Source organism: Aphelocoma coerulescens, chromosome 6, assembly GCF_041296385.1.
Source record: "Aphelocoma coerulescens isolate FSJ_1873_10779 chromosome 6, UR_Acoe_1.0, whole genome shotgun sequence".
Taxonomy (NCBI): Eukaryota; Metazoa; Chordata; class Aves; order Passeriformes; family Corvidae; genus Aphelocoma; species Aphelocoma coerulescens.
Window position 1 is genome coordinate 19157773 of NC_091020.1, and position 19879 is coordinate 19177651.

At 43.0% G+C, this 19879-nt stretch overlaps 1 protein-coding gene across 4 annotated transcripts; it reads left to right on the forward strand.

Moving 5' to 3' along the window:
• Window positions 1-331: 331 nt before the first annotated feature.
• Window positions 332-19221, forward strand: C6H10orf71 (chromosome 6 C10orf71 homolog). 4 transcript variants are annotated; one of them, XM_069019597.1, is made up of 4 exons: window positions 332-648; window positions 6338-6542; window positions 11303-11474; window positions 13247-19221. In XM_069019597.1, the coding sequence occupies exon 4, from the start codon at window positions 13422-13424 to the stop codon at window positions 18036-18038; it is 4617 nt and encodes a 1538-aa protein (XP_068875698.1). In that variant the 5' UTR covers window positions 332-648; window positions 6338-6542; window positions 11303-11474; window positions 13247-13421; the 3' UTR covers window positions 18039-19221. The 4 variants fall into 4 exon arrangements, with proteins under 4 accessions (XP_068875698.1, XP_068875699.1, XP_068875696.1 ...); XM_069019598.1 differs by lacking the exon at window positions 6338-6542 and adding an exon at window positions 10032-10128; XM_069019596.1 differs by lacking the exons at window positions 332-648; window positions 6338-6542 and adding exons at window positions 8561-8841; window positions 10032-10128.
• The last annotated feature ends 658 nt before the right edge of the window (window positions 19222-19879 follow it).

Genomic DNA, 19879 nt, shown 5'->3' on the forward strand with positions numbered 1-19879 from the left:
CCAGCCTTGATGATGAAATGAGCTATTTATGAAAAAGCACCCATAGGACAGTAATGTGTTACTCGTGTGCATATGTACGCAGTATTTTTAGTGATGACCCTAATAAACTCTTTGCCTCCCACCTGTAGGTACAAAACTGCAGTGCTCTGAGATAGGATTCACTGGCAGCAGCGAGCCCATGGCACAGCATTGCTTTCTGTATTAGCTATCTCTGAAGAATTACCAATGGCCAATCTGAATGTAAAAATAGCTGATGACTGTTTGTTTCATCTGTCTGTTACTCGACACCGCGTGGTTATTCCAATACGTATGTTTGCCTCTTCCCCACCATGATCTCCGTTTGGTTTCCCCTTGCCTGATAACTATTTAAATACATTTTACTAACTTTGGATTCCTTGCTCATTTCACTTCACCTGGCTGGGCAGGTCAGCAAGGGCTCAAGGGTTAGCTCCTCTACTTCTATAGTTTTATTTATTTTTCAGTCATCTTTTTTATTAAAATAACCATGTTCAGAAGAAGAGCCCGACACACATAAATAATGGGAACTGCTAATAGTAAGCAGGCTGCTCTAAAATGTGCTGGGGCTTTGACTTAAGGGAAGAAAGCACAGCCCTGCATTGTCCCTATCAGGAAACTGGAGCACAGAAGGTAAGGGGGAAGCATATGGGTGTTTTTAAAACAAGGAAATTGTGAAGAATGGTGGTTTCTAAGTGTGGGAATGTGTGTGCACTCAGGGATCAGTTGTGTGATTGATCAGATAGGAGAAATCCAACAGCTTTTAAATCTTTTCTTTAGTGATTGGAGGTAGAATGTCCTTTCATTTTGTCTAGCTTTTTTTTTTTCTCAGAGAAATGCAGGATTGTCTCTGAAAGTCTGTGTGTGGAAAGAGAAATACACAGAGATTTGTTTGCAGTGATTACTGTTTATGATATGCAATTATTTTGCAAAGGGGCATGATCTTTTTAAAAGAGCACTAAATTGATATGAAGCTCCATTTAATTGTCTTGCACGTTGTGCTGTAAGCAGCTTTAAGGAAATATACATTGGTTTTACTTTCCAGATGATTACTGCTTACAGATAACTCTTAAAAACTTGTGATTTGTATAGAGTTTGGAAAGCATTTATGTTTCTTTTTTTTTGGAACAAATAGGAATAGAATAATTTAAATATTTTATAAAAAGTAATTATTATGCCACAGAGCCTGAAAAATTAAGATAGTTCAAATACCTATGCAGTGCTAAGAGGCCACTATAAATGACTGTGACTATGACTTGTATCCAGTTTTAATTATTGGAAGATTTCTTAAATGGCATAAGCTTTTCTGACTCCAGTTGTTGCAGAACTTCTTAGTCTGCTATCCCACGGAACTGCATTTTATTAGTCTAGCTGCAGAACTCAGCAGCAAAAAAAGAACAGAAATAATTAAAATTGAGCCTGAGAAGCCTGCTTAGAAGAAACTGCTTAGGCTTTTTAAAATGGCTTGTGAAGAGGCAATCTGATTAAATCTGAATAGAGAAAATTTTACAGCAGCAGACCAGAGTGACTGGTTCACACTGACTTTGTACAGTGCCAGCTAGAGGGTTCCTCTCTAGTCCTCTGCCATTTCTGGGAGAGAGGCAGGGGAGAAGGAACAGAGAGATGAGATAAGAAGGACAAATAAGCTTTCTGGACAGGATCAAAGTCTATGGTTCTCTTTCTTCACTTCTTCAAGGAACTGACCTTGTAAAAAGCAAATTTCCTCAGTTAATGCTTGCAGGATGAGGTCTGTGACAAATACTAAGAAGTAAAAGATTCGCAGTACGCTGGAGCCCCAGCTACATTTCTCCATCCTTCCACACCAGTCATTGGGAAGGTATTTATATATGCATTCTCAACTTAGTTACCAAAACAGTTGTAACTTGAAGGCCACAGCTGGGTGGAGGTTTGCAGGTGTAATTGCATCCCTGCACTGTAAACCAAAAACACACAGAAATTTTGCTCTGTAGCCTCTTGCTCCTATCTGCTTCTGTGAAATGCTTGTCTCACCTGTACTTGCATTACCAGAGCTGTGGAAAAGGTCCAGAAAACTGTTAATCCCTCCAAGACCAGAAACAAAGTCAACTAACCCTATGAGCCATGTTGGCAGAAAATACCACACATCTGTATCAGTCTTCCTTTAGTCCAGCTGAGTTTACACACAGGGAAAGTTGCTGGCAGAGGGAAATTCTGCAAGTGGTTTTTAGCTGCATGCTTGCCTGCAGCTGGGGTGCCAGGTCACACAGAGCTTTGGCTACTCCAAGTGAGAGGATGAGTTCATTGCTTTTAGAGGTAACTGTGTGGTGCTTGAGGTTGTGTTGCATTTGGGGATCAGCTGTCTGTGAGCCAGCTGACAGGTGTGTGGGGAAAGGAGCATAGTGGGAGCTGCATGTGTTCATTCAGAGGGGAACTTCACCCCTGAGATGAGGTTGTTCCTCTTCAATCAAGCCTCCATATGCTTTTGGATGGATCAGTGATTACTTACACATATCTGAAGTTGTGTGGGTATATATATGCATATATGTGTATATATATGTATATATTATATATATGTATATTTGTGTGTGTGTGTTGAGCTTAGTGTGTTGTGACTATCTTGTTGCTTGCCAGGTTTTTATGGCTTTCAAGTGTGGTTGGTGGGAGAGACTGCCACCAGGACTCCGTCCTTCAGCAGTCTCAGAGAAATTGAGGCAGCATTGAAGCTGTAAGGGGACAACCCTCACCTAGAAGTAAGGTCTCCCTTGGGTTTCCCTGCAAAATGATCCTCTTTGGACAGGAATAGAAAGCAGATATTTAATTGTAGTTCTAGGTTTCTTTATCATCCATCACCTGTGCTTGCAAATAATGATATACAAGAAGGCAGTAACTAGTAATGATTAATCTAAATCATCTGGTAACAGTCAGACCAATCTTCATGAGCCAAGAAGGTCAAATAGGGATGCATCTTTATTTTCAGCCTCTCACATAGTCACATCCCATTAGTTTCAAGGATGCCTTCCCTGTTACCTACACACTGTGTCAAAGGCTGTTTTGGGGACTGTGATATGGCTATGACAGTCAGGTACACGAAGGCCACCTAATTCATACTTTCCATTTGCAAAAGACAGATACGAAAATCCCTGAAATTTTTGGAGGAGTATTTAAAAGAGATGGATGTGGTTAACATTTGGCTACACCTTAAGAGCAAATTCAGGAAACAGCAGTCTCTGGCAATTTGCAGCTCCTGCAGATCCTCAGTCTCAGATGTGCCTCTGTCTATCAACTTTACCTGGATCAGACATAAGTTGTCATACCTCGAGGCCAGCTTGGCTTGCCTGTGTGCGTCATTATGGACCTATGAACAATTTTACACACTTCGGATAGCTTTTGTTCTGTTGAAATGTATTTCACCTGTCCCTGTCTCCATCCTATGCATATTTCAAAGCACAGGGCTCCATTGTGCAGAAACTGGGATGAGTGCCCAGGACTGCCCAGGATGCTGGTGCAGAAACAACATCATACTCAGAGGGAACTGACCCCTGCAAGCTGTGTCACAGTTCGTGCTGGAGCAGTGGGGCAGCACTCCTTATCATGATGTTGTTACTGACACTTTCTGTTCTGACTTATCTGCTTTGAAGTAGCGATATTAGGATTTGGACTGTTTCTCCAAAACTGAGAAATTAGTCTTTGACCAGGCTTGTGAATTGAATGAAGCCATAGACAAGTAGCTAGAATTGCCACTTCTATGGTGTGTAGGAGAACTGAGGAGAAGAGATGGGAAAGGAGACGTTATCTGGTGACAGCACTAGGCTGATGGTGATGCTGTTGCTTGTCTGCAGGCTTCTTCAGAGGATCTGGGAAAGCACTGTGCTGACAGCACCATTGAAGCTGCTGAGGGACTGACTCCACTGGAGTCATCTGTCTATCTCTTGGGGAACAGTGGATTCTGCTTAAAACTCTTGATGCTTCCTTTTCTGTCTTTTGCATATATCCTTTACAGAATAATCACAAGAAACACCGTAGCATGTGCATTAACTGTGAAACAATGAGGAATTGCCTTGGGGACACACCATTAAATCATAACAATTAATCAGCCTCTGAATAGGGAGTCTGCATTTCCCAGGGCAAAACCAAAACAACTCCTGTGCACAATGAAGAGGGAGCTGGAAGGAGCTTCCATCTTGTTCAGGGTGAGATTTTTCTCCTGGCTTTTGCTCCTCAAAAGGAGGAAAGTAGTGGGGTCTCCAGAGATACCTAGGGGCAAGGGTGAGTGGGCTGCCCCTGCCCTCTAAGAGTCCTCCCAGAGGTGTGTAGCTGCCCCATGGCCATGTTCCAGATAGTGGGCAGAAGGCAAGCCACTGCTTTTGTCCTTCAACTGGAATGGTTCTGTTATAATCACAAATAGTTGAGGAGCAGTTTGTCATCGGAGGAGAGATGTTATGTGAAAGGATGGTCATGTGCTTGAGTCATACACTCTGGCATGCACGTGAGTATTACCCTCCCTGCCACACTGCTTGCTTAGGAGTGGAGTGGTGCTCTCTTGGCTGCATTTGAAAGCTATAGCAAGGTGTAAATAAGAAATAGCTCTGTTCCTGCAGCCTGAGCCAGAAAATTTTCAAAACCAAAGCCTCCACCTTCTCCCCCACCTCTGATACATACACCTTTTTGTCTTTGGTAACATAAGACAGATATTTCAGTATATTGCCTGTCCCTAAGTCCCGTGGAATTCAGTGAGTTAGAAGTTGAAACAATTTTGAACCTAGCACGTACAAGCATCTTGAATTCTTTTCTTAATAGAAAACAGATTCAGCAAAGTCTTTGTCCAAACCTTGAAAATATCCAGAAGTTATAAAGAAAAAGAGCAGATGAGACCACCAGTAAAAGAATAATACTTGTTTTCTGCAAGTATTATTCCTGTTATTTCCTGAGACTGTATCCTGTGTGGAGGGTGTGGGTCAGAATCTCCTTGTCAAGAAGCTTAAATGGTTTAAGTGTAAACTTGACAGTGCTGATGGTATCAGTGTGTTGGGGCTGACGAGCAGAGGGCAGTGTAAGTGGGGGATGGTTTCAGATTCCCCAGCCTGGAAAGAGAAGTGAGGCATGGCTTGTTGCTAGCTGCAGAATTCATTGTGTAGGTCACAGAGGAGAATACACCTGCCTCCCTCTTGTGTCTACCATACTTACTGGCATCATTACAATTTTCCTACGGCAGGGGCTGGGACTGTCGGGCATGCTCCTGATACAAGGCATCCAAACCATTACATTTATTTTCTTCTCCATGTGTTTTATTTCCCTTCCCCCTTTGTCATCTCCTGCCTCTAGCCATTGCAATGCTGTGATACTTCATAGCTTTCCCCCTGCTGTGGGAAAATCTCCTTTCTCCCATTCAGGAAGTGAAAACTCAGAAGCTTTCATTGTCTACGTCTTGCTTGAGACTGAATGGAATGAGATGAATACCTGTCTCATCAGCCAAAATCCTTCCAGTGCTCAGTGAGGGGGTTGTACTATTGTAAAGTCAGCTGTCACCATCAGCTAGTGAGGAAGGCTTGAGTTCTAACAATCTTAGCAAGATTTAGGTATCAAGCACCTGAGATGAAGCAGAGATCTTTGCAGTCAGTCACGTCCAAATCTGTATGGATAATGCCAAGCTACAGCACCACTTTCAACACTCAGTTGAAAGTGGGGTGAATTTTTGCAGAGAATAAAGTACCACGAGTTATGAAGGGCAGTGGGAAGGCTCATTTTTGCCTTACCTGAAAAAGTTTAAGCTCTTCTTGTGTGATTCAGAAAACATTGATTTGGTTTCCTGCCCTGCCAGAAATGCCCTGTTTGATCTTGGGCAAATCAGTCAGTTGAAGCTGGGCCTTAGCTGCTGATCTGTAAATGAAACACAGATCCTGCTTTCAGTGGGAGAGTTTGCAAAGATAAATAGCCACGAGGTGTTCATGTACCATATTGCTGGGGAGCTGTATAAATATCTTGGTGTATAGTGACTGACCTAGTTACAGACAGTGGCCTTTTCCAGGCAGACATTTAATGCCAAGAAATGCACTGTTTGGGTTCAGTTGCTTAAATGTCACTTGTCTGTGCTGACTTCAGGTCATGGGAGGAGCACCATCCCTTTTGCCTTGTGTTTCTCATAGACTCGTGCTGTTTGTCAGGTGCTGCACCTGCCCTTGGCCTGTGTCAGTCATGTGCTCTGTGCCTCCGACTTCCCCTGTCATGTCTGCATGTTACTGGCTCTTCAAAGGCAGTGAACCAGGTGATGGAAGGGATGAACATGAGTTGCAAGAAAGCCTCAGTCCAGATACAACCCTTTCTGAGAGACATCTCCTTCTTCCAGACTTAACAGGCCTGTTGGCAGGATGGGGCATTTGGAGGACATTGGGAAAGGCAGTCCGGAGACCGGCTGGAAATAACTGTTGGGTCTTTGCCATTGAACCAGAAAGGGAAAGGTAGAGACACTTGCAGTCTCTGTTCCTCCCATTTTTCTTCATGTGAGGTCTTCATCTTCCAGTGTTTGAAGCTTTGTGGTCTGAGCTGGAAAGGTAAGCGTTTCAGCTGGGGCTGCAAGAGGTTCACCTCCTCTGAGGAAAGGACACAGCAGGATGCAGAACACAGAGTCATTAGCTAGGTGCATTTCTTCCTTGTGTTCACATTTCCACCAGCCTACACTGACCTTCCTTTAACTGAGTGCCTGGTTCCAGCTCCCATGGGAACAGATGCAGTAGCTTCAGTAGAGCTCGCTGGAAGAAAAAGACTTCAGCTCTTTTCAGAAAAAAAAAAAAAAAAAAGAAGTGGTTTGATTAAACAAATAAAATCACAATCATATTCATTTTAATGACATTTCCCTTAGAAAGATAATTGGAAATTTATGGGCATTATAGTTTGAAATATTTACTTAGGGAAATTTCAAAACAAGATTACACTCTCCATTGCAGTACCATGAGAGTATTGTTTGACATAGAAAATAAAATGAAAAGTTTCAGTTAATGTTAAATAGCATACACCCTCTTTGATATGAGGACAGTAATAACATACTATTATAACTATTATAGTATATATACAAGTTATTTCTCATAGCCTTTTTTCACTAAAAATGGTGAAATAACCTAAAATAAAAAAGGGGGTGTCCAATTCTAAATGAAATTTTGAAATTCCCCATTTGCTTTCTCTTCAGAATCCTTATTCCATGTGAAATGTCAAGAACTATTTAAATGAGAACAACCTCCCCTCATACACAATGTGCACAAACATATTTCCAAAAGTTGGTATTGTCCACAGGATGACAATTCATGTTGGCAGCCAGTTCTGCTGGTGCAGTCTGAACTCTACCATGCCTACCCCACCACTCTTAGGTCTATGTATTCTAGTGAATACTGCAGAAAAGAGCAAAATTACTTTATCCCAAATGCACTGCTATTTTCAGTGATGAGCACTCCAGGTTAGAAAATCAGAATTGTCTAGAGGGCACAATTTGGTGGCATAGCAATATGGTATTGCTTCCAAACCCCTTTCCTTTGCATCTTGGTCTGCATACCTCATGGGGGCGAGGTTTGGCTCTTCAGAGATGTTGAAATTCACTTTACTATGGTTACAGTTGCATATGCAGCTTCTGGATAGTGCACCAGTGTTGGCCGAGGAAGTCGATGTATTCAGTCACCAATTCTGTTCTCAGTTATTCTACTGACGTCAGTAAAATTACTCTAGATTTATACCAGTGTAACTGAGAACAGAAGTTGGCCCAAAGTCAAGAACAGTCTCTCCTCTTCTCTAGCCCAGAACAAGCTGTTCAAGACATAATTGCCAGGCCAAATCCTCAAGGGGAATGGACCCAGTTTCCCACACTGGTTTGGTTCAGACACATGGTTTCTTCTCCTTGCTTTCCAGTGCAATGATCAAAGATCTGGTGCTGGAATAGTTGAGGTCACCTTGTTCTATGCTAGTCATTTCTGTCAGTGTTTGGGATTTTCACCCTAAGCTGGAGAGATCCACTTCTCCATCCTCCATCTGCTGTGGCGGGTATTTGTCTTTGAGTAAAGTGGTTCCCCTTTCCCCAAGCAGGAGGATTCACTTCGGTTTCCCTTTATGACTGCAAAGAGTTGGTGAAAGTGATCTTGTTGGATGAGGGGAACAGAGGCTTGTGCTAGTAGATTTAATTTTATGGCCACCTCAATCTAGAAATTGCCTTTTTTGACAGTTCAAGGAACTGTGGCTTGAGCACTACTGTCTCTCTTGGAGTCAACTCCCCTCCTGGTTGAGGGTATTGTGGTCCACCCCTGAGTCCACATGCCCGAGGGCTGCTCAGAGAGGGGGTGTGCCTGGAGCAGCCCAGGCAGCAGGGCAGATCAGAGACAGCATTGTTTCCCCCACAGCCCATTGTGAGCAGCCCACACAGCCCGGCAGCCCAGCACAAGGGATGTTTAGGTACTCTACACCAGACTACAGAGGTTTTCCATTATTTCTCCTGGACATCCTTCTGGCTTCTTGTCTCTGGCAGGGACTCACAGGGTGACCTTTAACTCCCTGACACCTTTTTGTTTCTTTTCCTAAATGCACAATGAAGACATCAGTGCTGTGAGCATTGGCCGACAGCAGCACACTCCATAGACATTCATGTGCTGACCACTGCTGCCATGCAGGATTTTCTGGCAATACCCAAGAGACCTCACTGAGCCAGCCCCACTAGGGCTAGGGAGGAGCTGACATCGGTTGGGAGCGCTGGATGACACAAAGCTGAAGAGACCTGAGCTCTCATCTGATTATAAACTCCTGTGTGTGCCATGAACAAATATGCACCTATGCAAAAAAGTCATCAATTCATTAGGGATCCTCCTATTTCCCATGGTAAGGAGCACTAACTATTCATTGTCATGATGAGCCCCTGGAAACCTAAAGAAGAAACGTGTGGAAGTAGAGCATGCTGCTGAATAAACCTCAGCCAGCAGTCACCACAGGGCTGTGAGTTTTGGGTTGGAGCTGTGGATAGGTGCCATAGAGAGTGCACCATATGAAGAAACCAGCTCACAAAGATTTTTTAAAAAAATCTTTCCTTCTCTTCCCATTCTCATGGGCAATGCAGTGCTGCTGACTTCAGATTGCTGTGCAGCTCCCAAGGGCACTGCCAAGATGCCGCTGTGATGTCTCATGGCATAACCACTCAGCCAAATACCAGCCCAAGGGGGTGGGGGAACCAACTGGCCCTTTATATATTGCAGCAGCAGTGATGTCATTCACTCCAGCCAAGTTTGCTGGTTTACCCAGCTCCTGTCTAGTGAAAAAAAAAGGCTGACATTCAGTCTGTGCCAGGCCAGGAATAGTATCTGTAATTTAACCTCCTCATCACAGCTTGCTAGGCACTTAAGAGAGGCACTGAAAAAAGCCTCCTATTTAAAAGAGAGGGGAGGCTGGTTTCTGATTAAGCTGCTTGAAATCTGTGTTCACGCAAACTTTTTCAGTAGCTCGTATCAGATGATGCCTACTGCTAACACTTCACACATTTCTCAGCATTTTCAAGCAGTTCCAGATGCCCAGCATTGCTTTCCTCTCTTTAAAAAGACTAAATTCAGACATCCCTAAGTGTTTGAACTAGCTGAATCCTGACCTAAGCTCAGATACTGCACCTTTCTTGTTAGCTGCCATGTTTGTCCAAAAAGGTAAAGAAATGGGACTTTACCAGGTTATTAAACCAGTCAGGAGCAGCTTCTTTGCCTAAGAAGTAGTCGTCATACTTACACAAGGAATAGCTACACCACTACAGTGTTGCTGTTTCCATCCAGTCCCAGTAAGGATCTACACCTTGAACTTGTGGTGCAGATGCAGCTTTTCCAGCTTGAAACATTACACTTCACAAGCACTCATATTATGTCCAGGCAAGACAAGGATCATCACAAAGATTTCAGAGACAGGGACAGTCACTATTCTGTCCTTAATCAGTGGCGCCGAGTTGTTTTTGTGGCAGTGACTCCATCTAGGAAAATAATTGCTGGGATTACATCATGATCTCAGTGTTTATAGTTACTCTACTCACTTTTCAGCAAAAGTTCTCGGTTTACAAGGGACAATATATTTCTCCAGACCTCCGTCCATGAGATCTGAAAGCCAAGATTCCTCCTAGTTCAGGCACCACCACCAGTAAGTACTGATAAACGTTGTGCTACTGGAATTTAGTCAGCATCCCCGTTAATGAGTGAGACAGAACTTAATCACCATCTCCCATGGCTGTGTTGGCTTTGCACAGTTAAGAGTACCCCAGAAGCAGTAAAATTGTAATTTAACCTCTGAGCAAAGAGAGAACTGACTGCACATCTCAGGAGTGAGGATACCCTTTTCCATCTGGCTGTAACCAGATGTAGCACTGGTTTTTGTTTGCTTGTTTTTTCTTTAGTTTTATTTTACCCACACATCTTCGACAACAAAAAGCTGTGATTGCTACAGGCCTATCCCTAAACACACTGATAACTGCCCTTCCTCAGGCAAGGTGCAGCGGACAATCATAATGGGTGAGCCCTTGTTGCCACTTTTGCCAGTAGGTTTTGAATATCACAAGCTGACTCAAAAGTTTCCTTAGAGAAGACTGTGCTATCTGCATTACCTCAGGGCCAGACAGTTCTCCTTGTAGGAAATTGATATATTCTTGCAAAGATTTAGCAAACTGGCCTGAACCTTGGGGGTTTCCACAGCAGAAGAATGGGAGCAATTCATGTTCACTGTGGCTGAGCTTTCCTTTAGCATCTCCTGCCTCTGGTTCATGCATGGAGGCAAAAAGATGTTTTGTTTACTGCCCCTCACCATGCCAGCTGTCCACCTTTCCTCTCCTTTACCACAGGGACAGTGAAAACCATGGACTTTCAAACCTCAGCTGCATTAGTTCCAAGTCAGCCTGATCGATGCCTGTGTTGACAGTAGAAAGTCATCTACAGGTGGAGTGGAGGCACATAATTTCCTCTGAGTCCCTCTAAAAGGGTAGCACAGCAGGGAAGAATTCTTCTTTTTTGCCTAGAGTCATCACCCAGCCTTTGCAAAGGGCAGAGTGCCAGGAAATCATTGCTCACTCAGCTGCCAGTCCCTGCTGGGGCTACCAGACTGTGCTGGAGATTGTGACAGTTGTTTGCTAGGAACCTGAGTGCACTCCACAAGCTATCTAATCCACCAGGTATTTGATTATTGTTGCTCTGGGATGGATAGCTGTCTCTTTTTGTAAGAAATCCTGTAAATCAGCCCTAAAATAGTTGTAAAATGGAAACGAACAAGTGAACAAAATAATCATCAGATCATGCAAACAAATATCTTTGTTTTCAAATTGCAGAGTTCACTTAGGATCAAAAAAATGCTGCAGGTCAGAAACATCCTGGGACACTACTTCTGTCGAATCTACATCACTGGACTATTTCTACCTCCTCACTAAAGATGGTCAGAAAAGACGCCAAATACAAGTATGAGAGTGAGTTCTAAAAACAAGAAGCAAAATTTTAAGGCAGGTATGTACCTGTATTTCTCATTTATATAACAGTTAAGAATCAAAACCAGGAGCAGGATCGCCTTTCTTTTGTCTTCTCTTTTTTCTGGCTGCATTATACACAAAGATGTATGTGTGTGAGGGGCATGAAACTCATGTTTGAAAAATCTTTGTACAAAGTAAGATGGAGAAGCTCTGTTAGGCTTATTTTATTTCTGCTGTAAATCTATTGTAGTTATGCATAAGTCATTGGAATTGCATGGCTGGAAGGACAGGATCTAAATTCACTATGATACTTGGAGCCTAAAAATAGGTTGGCTGAGATTCTGTTAAATAGAAAAGGAAGGTGAGGAGTGTTTTCTTTTGAAGAAACAACTGAGCCAGAGTAATTCAGCTGATTAAGCTTAGTTCCTTTTACTTTTCATACTCTGACCAGCAATAAGTCGTTGTAGAGAAAAACAGGTCCTTTCCAAGAGTCTCACTGAGACGCCCCAAGGTGGAATGAGGTATGTGGACACGAGGAGAGGCTGAAATCTAGATCTGAATTTCACTGCTCAGTTCTACAAGCATTTTTCACTGCTCAGTAATCTACAAGTGGATCCAAGCTTGAGATGGGGATATCTTCCACTCGTGTGGAAGCTGCTGTAGATGTGAACTGTGGTGTTTCAGCTCATCACAACTTCGTAATGCCATTGGAGGAGGAAATGGAGATACAGACCAGACTTTCATTACAGAGTTTTAGCCAGCTCTGCAGTATGCTTTTAAACTGAGTCTCCCTGCAGTTTAGTCAAAACTCTGCTCAATTCCTTGAATATGAGAATAATCATCTGAAAAGTTTACAGAGAAACTGTGAAGAGTTTTAGTGTAGAGATTTCAAGTGCAGCCAAAGGGTCTATTTTGCTTTTACTTGTTCAATGCAAAGATTCCCCCATCCTGTACTCAGACAGGAGATAGACAAAACCCTCAGTGCTGTGTATAATAATCAGGGATTAATGGAAGTCTTATAATTGTGTTGAATGGGTTACCTTTAGCTCTCAGCAGTTCTGGAACTGAAACCAAATGTTCTACTTTAGTGTAGAATCCCTTTAGTGTAGAACATCCCTGTTCTACTTTAGTGGGTCTGCTACAGTCCCCGAGGCACTCCTGCCTTCTGCTGGCTAAGCTGATGTTAGCAGTCTCTTCAACTCCAACAGACCAACGCAACCCAACCATATCCTGCTATGGGTGGCTAAAGCATACCCCAGCACTATTTGTTTGGAACATGCACAGTAAATCCTTTTTACCTGTAGTACCATTCTGTTTTCTCAAACAAAGGTTGTGCTCATGGCAATTGTCATGAAAAAGCTGTGACAATTAAATTTGATCAACTTTTCTTTCATTTTGGACTTAGTGTGCAATGATGTACTCAGTGACATCTTTTTTAAAGTAATTTTTGTTACTAATTCTTCCTGGCAAAAAATGGCTAACCTTCTTTTCTAAATGGATGCACAGCACTTGGAAGTGTTTATGGTTGAAGGTATAGTAAGGGAAGTACTCAAAATTTGTCTCTTATGTCCTTGTTTAAGAGCCCAAGTAAAGAATATGAGGTGAAAACACTTTTTTAGTGGCTCTTTCCAGAAATTAAACTATCTGCCATGAGCCACTTGAATTGGCCAAAATAACAGTGATTTTTCATGTTGCTCATTGTGTTGCTGGCATCACAAAATTAGTCAGTGACTGATTTATCTGGAAAATGCTTTCTGTCTAATAGTGTTAATATAGAAAAATGATAACTTATAATTTTTGGCTTTGCAGAGAGAAAGTCTCCTTCAACTTTTCTGTAAGATGAGTCAAAGTACAGCAGCACCATCTGGAAGAATGGCTTTGTGCTTGTGAATTGCAAACAGCTGGATCTGCCTCACGTAGCCACCTGCCTGTTCAACACCTGAAACTAATCCTTTGGATAATTCACCCATGACTCTCATGAACAATGCAGGGAAATAAGAAACATACAGAAGGACATAGTGATTCCTCAAGTATTGGGAGTCTCCTGGATGATGCAGACAGAGAGGTGAGCAGCCTCACAGATCGGGCTTTCAAAAGTTTGTGTGTAGCAGAACTTGAAGACCCTTACAATGAACCGGAACTTTCCATTTCACCTGACTTCGCCCTCCAGTTGTCTGCTAAAATTCACTCAGGGACGTTAAACCATGACATGAAGAAAAGCAATATCTGTGACAAGCTGACAGCAAGAAACAATGAACATACAATATGGGCTTCCACATTCCAGCAGTTACCAAAGTGTGCTCCTGAGGAGAAGAGGATTGCTAAAAACAACGCCTTTGCCATGGGAGGGAAATTGTATTTGCCAGTCCCTGGTCCAAGGAACAATAAGCATGTTTCAAAAGTGTCCTCGCTGATTAAGACATTTGATAAGACTGCAGACCAAGGGTCAGGAAGTTCTCTGATAGCAAATAAGCAGCCCATTAAGAATAGCTTTCAAAAATATAAAATAAATCATGGTAATGATACTGCTTCCTGTGATGATACAGACATTTTAAGCATCCACAAGGAACTTTCTGAATTTTCTGAGGCTAATCAAGGTAGTCTCAGTGGCAAACATGAGCCACAGAGAAGACCTAATAAAGTAGACCTGAGTTATAGGGACTCTGATGGTTATTATCCTGTGCTGATTGAGAGGTCAAAAATAGCCAAGTCAAATTTTTCCCATTCTTCTAAAAAGGCTTTAAAAAACAGAAACTTGAAAGTAAATGAGCCAGCAAAAAAAGGTAATTTTCTTCACAGTGAGAATAGTGCTTTTGAATCATGGAATGTTCATCATAAAAAATTGACGGAAAAGGAGGAATTTGTTGACATAAAAATGAAAAAGGAAGGTCTTGAATACGTGGAAGATTCACCACTTGTTAAAGGATCCCACACACACGAACATAAATTGTCACCTGCCATGACCACTGTTGCTAAGAAGAAGGAGAAAGATTTTCAAATGAAGCCAACTCCACCAGAAGCTGCTTTCCCTCTCCCAGCTGTACCTCAGGGTCCCCTCCCTTCAGAAACCAAATTTCCTGCTGCTTTCCCTCCCACACCTCCCCCTAGGAATCATGTACACCAGGGTCCCCTTCGGCCACCTCCTGCCCCACCAGCACTTCCTCTCCCACCCCCCAGCCAACCTGGCCACCCCTCAACACCTCCTACCCCTGAAGCCCCTCCTGTGCCACCACTCCCAGTTCCAGCTCCGCTTTCCCCCACTGCCTTGTCCCAAGCCTCTGTGTCACCCCAGTCTGTGTCCTACAGGATGGTTTCCCCCTCACTCATGTTTGAGACACCCAGTCCACCTCCACCAAAACCCCAGGCCACCTTAACTGAAGAGGAATCCCTCAACCCCCAAGTGGGCAATACCTGTCCACCCTGGAGGAGACAGAGGGCTACAGAAAGGGCAGCAGGGAAGAGACAGGCTGCAAAGGAGAAGTTCACAGACAGCCACCAGACCTCATTGTCTGAAAAGGCAACTGGTGCTGACCCCGACGTGGACATGACTCCTGTGGCTAAACAGGCAAACTCCCCTGGATCGATCAGTCCCTCTTTCAACATCACGGAACTCCTAACACCTGTCATACCACCAAAACAGGACGTGGACACTGCTGAAAGTGAGCTGATCCCACTGACACCTCCTCCCACAGAGAGCACAGCTTCAAGAGACCATGAGGAGAGCACCTTGGATGACTACAGGTCGTGGGATAGTTACAGGTTGACAGCATCAAGTCTGTTATTCAACTTAAAGGATGTGCGCAAACGTGTTAAAAGCATTTATACCCCTTCTCCCCTGTTAAGGGCCTTGGAGGAGAAAAATAAAACAAGGAAAAATATGCAGGAGACTACTAAAATAAATGCCTCACTCTCGACTTTGCATGACAAAAGTGAGAAAAATATTACAGAGAAAGATGAATTGAGTGATATAGCTTCTGTATTGTCTAGCAGTGTTCATGAAAAGGACAGTAAAACTGATTTAACTGAACACTTTACAGACAACTGTCTGACTTTGAGCTCACCCCAGACAACAGAAGACCTTCCATTTTACCAAACTGAAGATAGCTTGCAGCAAGACAATTCAAAACACCAAGATCTGGTTAAAAACACAAGGGATAATGAAAATTTCCCCTTGTTCAGACATGAATCAAATGAACCTGATTTAGGAAAACATCTGCAGTATCCAGCACAGAGACCATTCAGTAGACACAATGTAGATACAACAGCTGGGCAGCCCATGCAAAATCGCAGTGTGCAGGGTGAGGAACATGAAAGGCAAGCTGCTGTTCAGAATGAAAATTTTGCCTTCAAAACACTCCTAAACCTACTCTCACCAGAAGAAGATGTACCTTATAGTGGCAGCCAAACCAGCATTGTGGTACCTGGCCACGAAGCACGAGGCAAAAGAAGCACTAGCTCTTCAGAGCAATCCTTCGTCTCCACAGTGGAGCAGCCACTTCAGGAAGAGCCGTTTCTGCCAGTGCCCCTGATGCAGCAGACATGCCTCCAAGAAAGCCAGAGGACTGACAGTGAAATGGGATCAGGAAGTAAGAAAATACACAAGGAGAGAGGGAAAGGGGTTGGGGAAGATGAACTGCAATATTGTGCTTGTATCAGCCCTAGTACTGGTGCAGCAGAGAAGAGGGAGGGAAGTGTTACTGGGAGCGAACAGAGGAGCTTGGTGAAAGAGAAACTAGGGAGAGAGAAAAGGGAAGAGGCCAACAGCACAAATTCTGCATCTGACAGCATAAGAGACATGTCCATCCCCAGGTCTGAGGAACCACAAACACCATCATCTTCAAGCTCAACCAAACCCAGTCTTTTTATGATTAAAGATAACACATTCAGGTCACCTCAGGTAATAAGGGCTGTCAAGCTGCCCCTACTCAGGTCATTTTCCCTGGATGATACAGTGAGCAGCAGTTATAAGGAAATGGAACGTAAGTTTATGTCCCCAGCAGTTTACAAGCAGCACCAAAACATGCTGCATGCCCAGGAGGTTGGCTGGTGGGCATCGAGACACAGAGGGCAGCAGAATGTGAGAGATGGAGCAACTGACAGAGAAAAAGAAGCCAGTGAGCCTGGATGTACTTCAGTAGCACTGGATCCCAGTCTTCTGGAAGACACAGAGAGCTTTTCATTTGGAAAACAGATGGAAGAAGATGAAAAGACTTGTGCTTTGTTAAATAAATTTGGGCAAATGAATGAGGAAATTGTCTGCAGAAGTAAAAAGAAGCCTGCAAAGGCAAGACACAGCTTAACACAGCCAATTATAGGTCTGGAAAATGACCAAGCACAAAACAACCCCAGCTATCCTGCAGAAAGAAAGACAAATTACTTTAAGAATCATCATTTATCTAACCGTAAAGGGGGCTCTTGTGCAAAAAAAATAATCACTAGGGAGACAATTTCACCTGTGACTGGCTCCATGTTAGAGGACCACACATGTTCTTCTGTCTCCAATGACACTTTAGAGAATATCCTACATACAGAAGGTGCACCAGTTTTGTTAGACAATCTTTCATGCTCTGCTGTTACAAGCCCCAGGTCAGGAAGCACGATGCACACTCTTGCTGCCAGTTCATTGTCAGATAAACCAACTATTTCCAGCCTTAGAGAGAGAGAGGATGTTACAAACCCTGCCTTGTTAAACGTGGCACTAGAGAAGCAAGCTTATATGCCTACAGAAGAGATGATTGATTCAGCACAGAGGAATCTACTTTCTGACATTGCAGGGGAAGCTGGAAGACTGGAGCCCAGGGGACTTGGTGGGAGACCAGCAGGCAAGCCACCCACTGTGCCACCAAAAACAGAAAAGGCTCTGCGTCGGGCTAAAAAGCTGGCAAACAGGAGAAAAAAAGTGCAAGAGCAGCAGAAAAACCCTCAGACTGAGCATACAGATGCTGTAGGGAGAAAGCCTACTCATTCTGGAGAGACAATAGTATCTGATTCACCCTTAGGATATTCTCCCCTTCATCCTCCCCTTCACTCAACTTTTACTCCCACAGAAATCAGTACTGGAAAACCTAGACTTGCACCAGCAATGAGCCCTTCATCCTCTTCAACCCAGCGGAAACTCCTCCAAGACCCTGACTCCGGTCAATACTATGTAGTTGATTTACCAGCCGAAGTTAATTTAAAGACATTTTATGACCCAGAAACTGGAAAATATGTTCAAGTCTCAGTCCCTTCCTTGGAACAGAACTTACACCAGTCCACCTCTTCAGAAATTAAGAATTCTCCCTATGCCTCCTACCCCAGAGTGCTGCCTTTACCAGCCTCATCGGTGGCAGTGCTGAAATCACCTTCTCAACTCTCTGAACCTGCCTGGTCAGTGCCTGCTGGACCAGAACCAGCTGAACTACCTGAAGATGGACAGCAGGACTACAGATACACTGAATCTGTGGATACTCAGCCCTACACTGAACCAGCCTCCTACTCCTACCGTCAAAATGCCAGAGAAACCCAAGTTCACTTAGGAAAGGATGTGAGCCCAACCCAAAATACTGGCATTGTCACCCTCACCAGTTTAGATGATTTTGCTGCTGAAGGAGTGTCTTGAAAAATGAAGAAACAAAACATGCCAGCTAGTGTTTTTAAGAACTGTTTGGACAGACACATGCACACAAAAACACATGCAGATTTGATGTTTGTACAACACTTTGTCTGAATCTCATTGTGGTTTGGGTGGGAAAGAAAATGAAAGCTGTTCATGTTGAAAGATGCAAGGTAATGACCACTCTGAAGAAAATGAAATTGAGTAAGCACCAAATTATCAGTGAGATGAAGGGGCAATGCCAGATAGACAAATACATGTGACAATATGAAGCCACTGCTTGCTGCTGCTGCTGCTTTGCCATTAAGGAGGCTGGGATAGCCAAAGCAAATGTCCTGTTGGCCAGATGTATTGCATGATACATGATACAAAATAAAACCTATGAGACCATCCTATCCATCCTATGAGACCTAGGACTGATGCTGCATCTACTGAACTTTCCTCACTCACTGCCTTTGAACTATATTGACAGGTAGAAAGCATGTGGCTACAAATAAGCCATATATGCAAGATTCATATTTTGCACACATTGATTGCCCTGATGTCATTGACAAGAAGATTGTATACTGGATGCACAATACAGCAGCCATGTCAAAAAAAGCCCTTTTAAACAAGCAGAATGCAGTTGCAGCTGCTCTAGACTTCTCATATACTTTTGCAGTGCCCACTAACATGCTGCTGAATTCTTTGTATTTCTTGGTAACATCACAATAGGTTCCCCCCAGAGTCAGTGTTTATTTATAATGCAACTTAAAACTTCAGGTTATCTTGATACTTGGCCTGAAATATTTTGGTGAGGAGCAAGATTGAATGAAATCCCACAACTATATTTAATTGTTTGTTAGGACAAGAAGTTCTTTGCTATTGTAATTGAAATGTGTTTTGTTTTCAGGCTCCCACTGAAACATGGAACTAACTTTTAAAATCTGAAAAATGTACTTGATTTTGGTCTTGTGAATTCTGTGATTTAATATAAACAAGCAAACAAACAAAGATTCAAAATGTCCAAAGTATTAATTTCTAGAAAAGTTCTTCTTTGAATTATCGCTTTTCTTCAAAAGATCTGTATGAAAATATCACTCATCCTTGCATAAGCTCTTTTTAATCATCATAGATAATGAGGGAACCCAGATGAAAAGATGGAAAAATTGAATGTAATGTGCCTGCCTATAAAGATCTATATTTGGAATATTGACTTAGTTTTTTCTGTCTCATTTTCATACTGTTTTCCCCAGTTACAACTGAAGTGCAGAAGCTCTTAGGAAGAATTATGCCAGTGACTTTCAGCCTGATTCACATCTTAGGCAATTTTTATAGGACTTTTTCAGTGAAGCAGCTCTTGACTTCCTGAAAAGAAAGGGATGAATCAGGCCTTTTGTTAATGAATACAATGTGGAGACAGGACACAGGCACTGCTCCACTGTCCCAGTGTTAATATTTATGGCAGAGATTTTCTTCAGTGAATTTCCCAGGCCTGAAGCCTCTCTCGGGACACAGACCCACCTTGTGGTTTTTGTCCTTCCTTAATTCAGCTCTCAGCCTTCCTCCATCCCTGACAAGAGCCAAATGACAAGAGCCAACCTGTCCTGGTCCCACCAGACACTTCCTTTCATCAGTGCCACTTATTAAAACATTTCTCTTAGACAAACACTAGGGGCATCACTTCATTGATTACAACGGGATTTGGATTTAGCCTTTAATGATTTTCTAAGGTTCATCTCACCTGTTTTGCATTTTGTGATTTGGTAGGTTTGGTTGAGCAGAGGTGTGGGGTGGAAATGAAGAAGCTTGTACTGGTATGGTTTGGATTTTAAGCATATTCAGCCAAATGCCCGTATTTGAATAAG